General features: G+C 43.6%; 1 protein-coding gene across 1 annotated transcript in view; it reads left to right on the top strand.

Annotated features, from left to right (window-relative positions):
• ZNF804A (zinc finger protein 804A) overlaps positions 1-8,799 on the top strand; it is a 142,119-nt gene extending 133,320 nt beyond the window's left edge. The window contains exons 3-4 of the mRNA XM_030952769.1: positions 3,011-3,141; positions 5,535-8,799. Of these exons, the coding sequence (XP_030808629.1) occupies positions 3,011-3,141; positions 5,535-8,799 (3,396 nt within the window). The remainder of the gene's footprint in view (positions 1-3,010; positions 3,142-5,534) is intronic.
• The last annotated feature ends 2,805 nt before the right edge of the window (positions 8,800-11,604 follow it).

An 11,604-nucleotide genomic window follows, 5' to 3' on the forward strand; every position in this document is an offset into this window, starting at 1 on the left:
AAATCCAAGCATAACAGGCATTAAACTGCTATTGAAGTTAGCATTAGTGAACTGCTCTGCCACATGCAAAGGCAGAAAAACGGTAAGGAAAAGATGGTTTATAGGAACAAGTCACACTTGTTTTTCTATTGGTGCTATTTACTTTGAGCAACTTTAGTGGGGGGTCCCTCTGATGGTAAGAATGCACGGACTAATGGTATGCTTGGGTAATATCTCATTTTCATTTGCATAATTTAAGTGAACCAACGATTTTGTCCAACTAAGGGCAGCATAAATGCAGTGCTAGCAATCCTGAGCATGACTGAGTGCAGTAAGGGAATGCAGGTGATGATAGTTGGCTAAAAAAACCAAAGTAGAAAATAGCTACAGTATCAAAAAAAGAAAAAATGGAGGGGATGCAGTTACTAATTTAGGTGATCTTTTATTTAAAGGAAATAGCTTTTTTGTTTTTTCTTTGAAACACCAGGTGCATGTCTTGTGGTTTAGAGCTAGGAGGAATTCCACTTAGACATGAATTTGCAGAATAAAGACCTCAGGAGCTGCCATGATATATTCTTTGCAGATTGTTAAAGCACTCCATGAAAGACTGAGATACCAGCTGTGAGAAGAAAAGAAACAAAGCCCAAAGTCCAGTTTTCTGTGCAGGAAAAGAGAGGGTATGCAGGAGGTCTGGCAGAAGGGGAGTTCTGGGTTCTCCAGAAGAGAAGAGCAGGCAGAGGCTGAGCACACAAAACTTGTGCCACACCTACTTGCAGCCATCCAAGGAGAACAATTTAATAACTTTAAAATTGAGAGCAGGCATGGAGTGCTGCTAACTTAGCAGTGAGACTAAAGGGTTCAGAATCTGGTCAGACTCAAATCAGTAATTACAATCATTCCAGTAATTACAGAAAAGTGCTGCAGCTGGGAGGTGATTATGGATTTGTATACACCTCAGCTTCTCCTTTTTAACTGTGTGAGACAGCACCTTATTATCTTCCTTTTGTTCCCTTACTTCTCACTTACTTCTTTCTTTAGCACTGGAGGGGAAAAAAACCCTGAAAAAATGTTGAGCTCCACAAAATGCAATTAAATCCTCTCTTTAAGTGCCAAGGGCTGGAGGTGAGGAGGGGAAGGAGCAAATTTCATCTCTTCTCTTGTGTTTTGAGTACTCAGAAGTTTCCTATGAAATGAAGTACTTGAGGTTTCATGAGTGGCTGGTGGGAGGCAGGGTCAGTATCATGCTGTCTAGGAAAACAGGAGTGCACAAGGGTAAGATATGTTCAACAAAGATGCTCCATGCTTCAAGTATTCTTTTTCTGGGAAAAACATATATCATATGTCTAGTTTTGAGTGTACTTATAACCTTACACTATATTAGCACAATAAAAACAAATTTTTATCAGTAGAAAATTTTGATATTTAGAAAATATAAATGGTGGAAGATGTGATTACGTCTCAGATTATTTTTCGCTTTCTATCAAGGATATCCGGGCATTTGGAAAAGAATACAAAACTTAAGAGAGTGGCAGTAATTTTTCTGCAAGTTTGTTTTCTCTGCATGTTGCTCCCTATGGACTGCCCAAGTAGAGTTACCACCACCCAAAATGGCAAAGACTAATTCAGTGTGTGACTGACTCCTAGAATATCTCAAGCTGGGTTGGACCCATAAGGATGATAGAATCCAACTGCCTGCCCCTTGCAGAACCACCTAAAACTAAGCCATGTATCTCCTAGAGCCAGCTGGTATGTGTGAGGTGTTTTTCTGTGAATAGGGGAAAGAAAAATTCACAAAAGGGGTGAAATGAAAAGGGTTGAGAAGGAGCAGGAGGACGCTGCTGACAGTGTTTTGCAAACTGTATTCTGTGTATCTATCATGTGTTCCAGCAGTGGTAACAAAAGCTCTTAATATCCCACAAACAATCTGAAGTTAAGGGTTTTTGCTTCTACAAATCACTGTGGCCACTGTTCATGGCCAGTCATTAACCCTGGACACTAAAAGAGGGTGGCAAGTTACTGGGTTCTTTCCAGAATTGTGAGATGATGGTTTTGTAAGATGTCATCAGACTGTGCCCCATAATCAGGGCACACTGAGGACCAGTGGGGTTTGGGACCTACTGGAGCACATTTTGCTGACATGAAGAACAGGGAGGCCCTGCATATTGTCCTTCTGTGATGTAAAGAAAATGAGATTCCCTTTTTGTGTGAAGAATCAAAGCTGAGCACTTCCATTTCCCTCCAAAGAAGCAGGCTGGAGACAAAAACCCACGAGATCCTGGATTTCTCCCTGGTATCTGTGTAACTGCTGTGTCAGACAGCAGTGAGAGCAGGAGACACAGGCTCCTTCAAAGTGACTATCTCCCCATTTCAGAGCACAACACTTCTCTGTCCATTACATCCCCTGGAGATCCCTGCTGGGTCAGGACCCTTTAACAGCTCTAATAATGCCTGGGATGGCAGGGCAGGAGCTCTCAGGAGCTCTGCAGGTGTTGGCATGGTGATAACATGGCAGGGCAGGGCCAGAGGGACCGTGGTGAGCTGAAGGGAAGAGCTTGAAGAGCTTCCACAGAGCAGCAGTGACAAGTGCCATACCCAGCATCTTGGGCAGAAAAATTCCAGATTTGATATCTTTTGGGGGGTCAACAGGCTTTTGAGAAGCTTTGCAGAAAAATACCTGGGTTGGTCTCATTTTTTATTGAAATCTCAAAAAGCAGTTATGCTGTGGGGAGTGTTTTGGGGAGGAATCACGAGCAAAATTCTGGGCGAACTTTGCCTCATCCTACTGAGGCTGGTCTATGTCATTACAAAAGCTACAGTAAAATTTGCTAGGTTGTCTCTAGCCTGGCCAACTTGTCTCACCTGTCTCTAGCATCTCTAGGTATTTTGGTTATTCCCTTGAAATCCTGAAATTTGTTGAATGGTTGGGTTCAGAATAATTCATGCTGTGGGCACTTACCAGCAAGTAAGAGCCATGAAAATGTTTCCTCATCCCAGGGGTTTTTATGTGCATTTATGTGGCTGTTTCTTGCAGAGGCTGAAGGAGCTGAAACAGAGGGAGTTTGCTCGAAATGTAGCATCTAAGTCACGAAAAGATGAAAGAAAACAGGAGAAAGCCCTTCAACGTTTGCACAAGCTAGCTGAGCTAAGGAAAGAGAGAACCTGGTAAGTCCATAGCTGCTCAAACAGAAAAAATACTTTTAAATAAGCCCTCCACTCTTTGCTGGTGCTGTGGGATGCAGGAGACCCTTGGCTGTAGCCACACACTTGAGTTTTTAGGGCGTTTTGGAAGCATTCTGTGCACAGTATTTGATTCACACTGTGTGCAGGAATGAATGTTTAACACTGCTTTTTCAGCTGAGCTAAAATGACACATATTTTTAGTTTAAAAAAAGATGTGTTTCATATATATTTCATAAAACCAGGCACTTTGGTTGAAAGCTGAGTGAACTAGGTCATGCATTTGCAGGCTGACACTACTTCATTGATGAGGTGAGGAACACAGTCTGTCTCTCTAGGATGTAACAGATCTCTGCGATTTAGTTTTCAAAATGCTCGCCTGGGAAAGCATCCAGAAACCTAGCTTTAGATCTCAATAGCCAGATCTTTTATATTTAAAGGTAAATGCTTCTTTTTCCCCTGCTCAGCAGAGTGTTTACCTCCCTCTGCAAAAGTGACTCCTTGCTGCTTGTACATTTTTAGTATTGTATCTAGGCAAGCTGTTGAAATTAGAGTTGAGCTTGCTTGTTGTGACTGAATTCTCAAAAATATGACACAGTTCTGACACTGATAAGCCATTGAAAAGATATGTACTTGTCACAGTGTAATCTCTGGAGAAAAAAAGAAAGAAAAAATGTAGATGCTCATGTGCAAACGTTTTCTCTTTATTCAGCCTTCACCTCCCCCCAGGATGCATGAACAGAGAAGTCCAACCAAGCTGCAGCCCCTGTTCAGAAATAGTCCCTTTGTCCCTAGCTTAGATGGTGGGCAGTGTCCTGAAACAAATTCTGAATGAGCCAGGTGGATGTGACCTGAATGTTGTGGGGTCTGTTTGACAGGACAAACACAACACCGAACTTTTTAATCTTCTTGTGTGTCTCTCATGTGAAGACTTTCTCCTCCATGAGTGTTTAACTGCTCGTGTTTTATACTTGAGTATATTAGATATAATTCCCCCTAAACATGCTCCAAAACTTGAATTTTGCATATTGCATGAGAAAGAGGAAATAGGAACTTACTGTTTTCCTTTATCCATGCTAGCGAAGCACAGATTTTGTAATCCATTGTTGTTTCTGGATTATTTTTTTTTGTTTAGTTTTTGGTTGTTTTTTTTTTTAATATCCTTTTGCTAGTTCCTGAAGGAGAATTTCTATTTGAGCCTAATTTATCTATCTCATAATTGCTATTTACTACCGCTTTGCATCCTTAGAGGTGTACCATAGACAGGCACGTAGGATTTTTTAAACTGGCATTTTCTAGGCTGGTTTTGTAGAAGTCATCATTTTATTCTGTGAAAGAAACAATTTGTGTGTGGGTTTAATATATATTTCAAATTTTAAAGAACTGGACAAGGCAGGAATTCTCATGAGGAATCCCTTTCTCATAAAATCTCTACCTTAATTTCTAGACTTGATAGTGTAAAGACATTATTCTTCATCTCAGCACTTCTTGGGGTCCTAAATGACTCTTGAAAGTTTTACCAGTGACTCATCAGTGAGTGTTGCTCTGCACTGTAACACAGAGTGATTTGGCTAAAACAAACAAACAAATGGTTTTAACATAGGTCCATTACTCCTAGTGCTGAGCAGCTTCTGTGGATCCTGGAAAATTGTCAGCTTAAACACTTTTTCCTCTTCTATTTGCTTCCTATTAAGTCAAATAGAACAGATGGGAAGAGGACATGAAATGAAGAACAGAAGTAGACAGTGATAAATTTTTTTCTCAAGTGGGATGAATCACTTACTCTACTTCAGCCAGCTGAAATCCTCTCCCCAGTTTTATTTCTCCATGAAAGAAATTGCTGAGACGGTGATGGTTGCGTCTGTGCGCACAAATAGGATGGGAGCTGCTGGGGGATTGCCTGTGGGCAGAGCAGCAGTCTCTGGAATGATGACTACGTGGGAAGTGCTCTATGAAGCACCCTCTGTTTTAATGTATTTTGCAGCATGAAGGAATGTAAAACTGCAATCTGTAGTAATGGTGTTTGTAACCGTGGTGGTCTGCTGGGAGGAGAAGCAAGATTTTTGTGGAGACAGATAGCTTCTTCTTTGGCCAACCAGTGTGTCTAGGAAAAGTTAACTACTTTGTAGGAATGTCAGTCCTTCAGCTGATAACTTCACACAAACGAGCTGGGAGCATAATATTTACTCATCCTATTTTTTACTACTAGTCGACTAATTTTTATTATAAAATCTAGCATTTTTTCATAGTCTAAATGTACATATCCACAGAGTCTTCCTCTTCCCTTAAACAGCCCCCTTAAATACCACTGTAATACCACGTTTCTGTCAGCAGCTCTCTGAGCAGTATTGACTCAAAAGTTTTGTTTTCCTTCCTAGTGCTCCTGGGAGCGGCCCTATGTTCAAATCCACCACGGTGACTGTGCGAGATGATTGCAGTGATGTCCCCAAAAGTGCTGCCACAGATTCTGCCAAGAGCCAGGATTTCAGCTGCACACTGATGCACGATGCACAGAACTGCAAAGACTTCGCTTCCGTTGTTTCTCCCTCTCCTGGAGATGCAGGTGGTCACCAATCCGACCCTAGCAAATGCGGAGATCAGCTTCAAGGAGCTCAAGGACACAGAGTTGGGTTCTCCTTTGCTTTTCCTAAGAAAGCAGCAGTCAAACTGGAGTCTTCAGCTGCTGTTTTCTATGAGTTTAATGAGGAGGCTTCCATGGAGCATGGATTTAGCAGGAGGAGTAGGTTTGTTCCGGGAACGGGCAACCTTCAGTCTCCTTCAGCAGCAGCAGAAATAGTTGTGTGCCCTGAGGAGAAACACAACTGCTCTCACCCACTGGTGGAAAAATGCACGGACACAGCAGAGGCTCCTGAAGCTCAGGAGTCCAAGGAGCTGTCCAGTGAAGGGAGCAGGGTGCTGGAGAGCCCAGCTTTGCCTCCTGCCATGTCCCACTCAAAGCAGCCAGTGTCCTCAGACACGGATGGCCACGGTGTGGATGTGAGTGTGGCAGAATTAGGGGACCAAAGGCTGGCCCTGGCTGCAGACAGTGCCCAGGCCCTGCCCCACTCCCCAGAGCTGCAGGCAAACAGAGCTCCTGAGCAGGAACTGGTGGAGGATTGTTCCTCTCTGCAGGATGCTGCAGAGGAAAACTGTAATGATGGGAACAGGGACCCACCTGCAACTGAAAGTGAAATAAAAAATCCGGGGGCCGATGCAGGAGTTGCATCACCGTCTGAAGAAGGTAGTGGAGCCCCAAAGAGCAAACCAGAATTATACAAGAGACCCTGTCAGCCCTTTGTTCCTGTTCTTAGCAAATATGGGTCAAATGTTCTTCAGTGGCCATCAGAAATGTTAATTTATACAAGTACAGACCCATCAATTTCTTATAGCTGTAATCCTTTATATTTTGATTTTAAGTCATCAAGAGCAAGTGAAAGCCAAGAAAAGCCCAAGCATCAACCAAACATACCTCATTTGCACCATAAAACTGAATCTGATCATATCTTAGTCTCAGATTTTACAAAAAGACCTACTTCAGAGTGTGGTGATTATGAAGTAGAAGTGAATAAAAATGTGTGCAACTATACAATACCCCTGTTAAGTGATGTTTCCCTCTTCAGAAATTGTGACCTTGCAAAAAATCAAAACAAAGTGTCCTTGGATGAGTCATTCAGGATTAGAAAAATAGAAAAGTATCACATATCTCATAACCCCTTACGACAAAACACTGTGATAGATGAGAAATACAACAAAGTCTGGATCAAAGCAGGCCATGAGAAATGGCTTCACAAAAGCAGAAAACGGAAAAGGAGAAGAAAATTATGTCATTGTCATTATCATCACTGTGGAGACACAACAGTAGCAGAAATGGAGCTGTCTCCAGTAACTGAAAAAGAAGTTACTTACAGAGATGAAAATAAATATCAGCACCTCCAAAATAACGCAGAGAAGTGCAGGCATGATGCAGGAAATATCTGGTTAACTGCAGGTGAGGTGCAGCAGTCACAGCCAAAATTCAGCATTGACAATGGTCCTAAGAGAGTCGTGTCTGCCTCAGATCACATACACTGGGACAGAGGCTGGTGTGACTTTTGGAGTGCAAAAAGCAGTGGCCATCACCACCATGGCTGTAAGGGACCTCACAGGAAGAGCAAAGGGAGCTCCCGGAGGCAGGCCAAGCAGCTGAGCTCCAGGAGGCACAGCCTAAGGCACTCCAAAACGTGCTGCAGCTGGAAAATCAGGAGGCCAAGCTGTAGCCCAGAGCATAAATGTTTGGGACAGTGCAGTGAGGAGAAGGGGCCAAGCCAAAACCAGCCCACAAAGAGGGGTTACAGTGTTCTGACAGAAGAGCCCGAGAAGCCGCACCGCAAGCGGAGGCAGCACACCTATTCCTATTCCTCTTCCTCGGATGAAAGCTCCTGTGGACAGGCATTATCAGCAGAGGAATACCTAAGGCAAGGGCATGCTTTAGGTGCCCACCACAAGGCAAAAGGGAAACGCAGGAAAAGGAAGACGAGGATCCATCATGTTTTCCTTGACAGGAACGCAAAAGGCGAGACCTCTGAATCTTCCAAAGAAAATTCTGCCAATCCTACGGTAAATATTTTGGGGGACTTACCGACTCAAGACAATCTAGAGGAAACTAATGCAGCTCCTAGAGATGACGATGCAAAAGACAGGGATGAAACAATGGAGCTGGAGGAGAGCAAGTCACCTCTGGAAAGTTCTGGCCCGCAGGTGGTGGAAGATGATAAAGCGACGGCGTGTGCAGTGACAGAGAGCGCGCCAGCCACGCTTCCTGATGGCACCATCCCAACTTCTGCTGCTCCTGCTGCCCCCCAGCACAGTGCTCCAGCAGCTGCTGTCAAACAGGGTGTTCCCCAAGAGGGAAAGAAAAAGGAAAATGTCAACAGTCGCGAAAACCAAGCTCGTTACAAAGTTCCCGTCCCCAACAGACACTTGGAACAAGCTCCTCCCAAATCCTATCTTTGCCATTACGAGTTGGCCGACTCTCTCCCGCACGAGAAGATGGGCGAGGTGGCCGGTGAATGGCTGCAGTGCAATCCCGGCATATTCAGCAGCCCCCCTCCCTTGCCATTCAAAGAAGCACACCTAAACACCCACACCTTCCTAACCACCGAGCAGCTCATAGCCCCCTTCCCCCTGCCCGACCAGGCGCTGCTCTTCCCTCCTGACAGCCCCGAGAAGTTCAAGGAGCTCCCCTCGGAGGCCTACCATCAGCAGATGGTGCCGCAGAACGTGCTCTCGGCCAAGGTGAAGTTCGCCCTGGCGCCGCCGGGCTCGCCACTGCCACCGCTGCCGCCGCCACCGCTGCGCTCCAGCTCGGTGACCACCATCCACCACACGGTGCTGCAGCATCACGCCGGGGTGCTCAAGGTGCTGCAGCCGCACCAGCAGTTCCTGTCGCAGGTGCCGGCTCTGTCCAGAGCGCAGCCCTTAGCCCGGCTGGCCGTGTCCCCGGCGGGCCAGGCCGCGCTGGTGGCACCGCCACCGCTGCCGCTGCTGCCGCCCGCCGTGCTGCCGCCCGCGCCGCTGCCCTTCCCGCCGCTGCCGCACCCCGCCGGCTTCCCCTCCCTGCTGGCCCCGCACCCCGCTGTCATCCCCCTGCAGCCGCTCTTCTAGGACGCGAAATTAAAAAAAAAAAAAAAAAAGAAGAAAAAAAAAAGCCTTCACCCAAACTGCTGTTTCTTAAACTGGTTAAAATTCCTTGCTCCTCGGGAAGCATTTACTGTAAGTATAACGATGCAACAAACATTGAGACCTACACTATTACTAAAGCACTGAATAGTCTGATGCTAATTATGAACTATATATATATGTGAAAATCATGTCTTAGAATATGTATAATGTATATAAAATATATTTATAGTTCTATAACTTATGTTGTAAAGTATTCACTTTTTTTTTTTTTATCTTTGTGTATTTGCACCTATTTAATGTTTAGACAAAGCTGATGCACTATGTTTTGTACTATGTTCTCTGAAACTGTAAATCTAGTGACAAACTATCTCTTGCAATAAATTTTTGTTAACTACTTAAGTATATCAAAAATCTTTCATTATAAGCCTCACGGATGTTGTTCTTCCATGTCCTCCTGCAGCTGAATAGCGTCCTCTGCCCCTGCTGTGTTGGGATAACCAGGTTTCCTACACGCCAGTGATTTATCAGGGAGGCTCAGAGGCCAGTACCTCGAGGGCAGCTGTCTCACCAAGCCAGAGAGAAAGGGTAATAGATGTGTTTGTGTTAGCAGCTTGATGTCACCGTGACAAATTTTGCCCACTTGTACTATGTGCACACGCCGCTGACTGATGGAGCTGATCCCTTCTATACCAAACCACAGAAGGGCAATGTAACAAACATAATGCTGGTGATGGAAGGGGAAGAAAGGCCAATATTGACAGCAGCTTGGCTTGGAGGGAATATTGCTTGTAGTGGAAGGGTAGAGCCTTGGTTCCACCAAGCAGAGAGAGGTCCTTGCTGCTGGGCAGTGTGTGAAGGCAGCAAGAACACAGCAGCAGGAAACCCACCAGGGTTTGATACAAATTCTTACCTCACTTCACCCCCCGCTACTTCCTGCAGCATTTCACTAAAGAAATAGGATACCACAGAGTAGAGATTAATTGAAGTAATAATATACTGCCATTGTTTCTAACTGTGTTTCAGAGACTTCTCCCTACCTCTGCAGCCTTTTCATTGCTGTCAGACCTCACCCAGCTTTAGCTGGTGAAATCTTCTCATTTGCTCTAGCATGAGGTGTCTCAGAGCCATGCCTGCGACTGTCCAGAATAAAAGCAGAAGTCATTCTGAGGTAGAGCCATCCCTTTGAGTTAAAGTGAAGTGTTATCATGTGAGTGAAGCCAAGGATTTGCAGCATGAAGGTTAGTGCTAGAAGTAGGCCCTCCATAAGAAAAGGTAGGTAGGCTCTCCCCATTAATTACTTCTTTTCACCTTTTTATATACTATAATAAAAATCATATAAAGTCGAACTGAAAGAATAGTGAATTTTAAGCATTATTAATAGACACTGCATATTAATAGCTACAGGCATAAAGTAATGCTATATCTTACAACATATATATATATCTGGATCTTATTTTCTGCATCTATAGCATTAGAACTTACCTGTATGGATATTGCAAGTTTTAGTATAATAGCACATCAAAACTGTGGCAAACAACATCTTGCCACTGTGATTACAGAGTCACCTGCTCAAGGGACGTGAGTTTCCCATGGTGTGTGGTCACAAAGGGCTAATCTATGTGTTAAAAAGCAAAAAGTTGCTAAGGAGGAGCAGATGAGCAGCCAGGTTTTGGAGAGTGCCTGGACCCCCGACCTGAGGCTGCAGCAGGGAGTGGGAGTGGGGAGCACCCCCCCTGCAATGCCAGAGGGAAGGCATATTTTCTCTAGCTCTTCAGGTGCATGCCCATTTCTATTCATGTGGTACCTGAGAAATACAGGACTGAGTGACTTTATACTGCTTCATTTCAAGAGTCTGCTGCAGAAGGTGTTTGTCTCCCCTCGACACCTCCTGTGGTCCATTGGAGGGGGGAGGGTTATCCTGGGTGATTTGGGTCCCTTGGGTGCCGTGTCCTGGCTCCTGCCCCTGCGCCCTCCTCTGTGGGAGGCAGCACACACGGTGCCCTGCCTTCTGATCTCCCATCAAAGACAAAACCCATCTCATCACAGAGCAGTACATTAAGAAGAAATGAAAAAAAAAAATCCACATAGGTCTAATACGGTTGCACGTTCTGGCAGAGTAGAAGTAGCCAATTTAAAATTTTCTGTTGCAATGTTCATTGAAAAATCCCATCTGTGAACTTGGAAGTCCCCATTTTTTTTCACCAAAATGTTCCAACACCTTAGAATTCTTCCTTTTTCCTTACAATTTAAATTATTTTAGATTGTTAAACAGTTTTAAGACATTGCACAATTCTTTATTATCTACTGTAATTGCTGTTCAATAGTGTATAAACTATTTAAAATATAAGACTAATAACCATAAAATGTAATAATTTTCTAAGATGGTATTGCCTTTAATGCTAGAACTGTTTGTATATGTGACTTCATATGTAAAAGAAAAAGCAGTATAAAAATAAATCATAAGTTAAGTTTCAAATTGAACACACTAAATTAAATTACCTAATGAAATATTCTTTTGAGTTTCTGGTTTATTATTAAATTCATAATTCCTAGTAAGTTATATAAGGGTAATTCTTCTTTTGTATCTTTTATCTGGTATTTTAGATTAAATGTGTATTTTTATTCCATAAATTGGTAGTTTAATTTAGAAACAAAAACTCTTGCAAGTGCTAAATAATTGAACTTTTTTATAATTCTAAATAAATTGTACCCAATTCCTTAAATCTAGGTAATTTACTTCTGAATTTACAAATTTGCATAGATCTAGTGTGTCCAAGCTCCTGGCCA

The sequence above is a fragment of the Camarhynchus parvulus genome, chromosome 7 (genome assembly GCF_901933205.1).
Source record: "Camarhynchus parvulus chromosome 7, STF_HiC, whole genome shotgun sequence".
Classification (NCBI taxonomy): domain Eukaryota; kingdom Metazoa; phylum Chordata; class Aves; order Passeriformes; family Thraupidae; genus Camarhynchus; species Camarhynchus parvulus.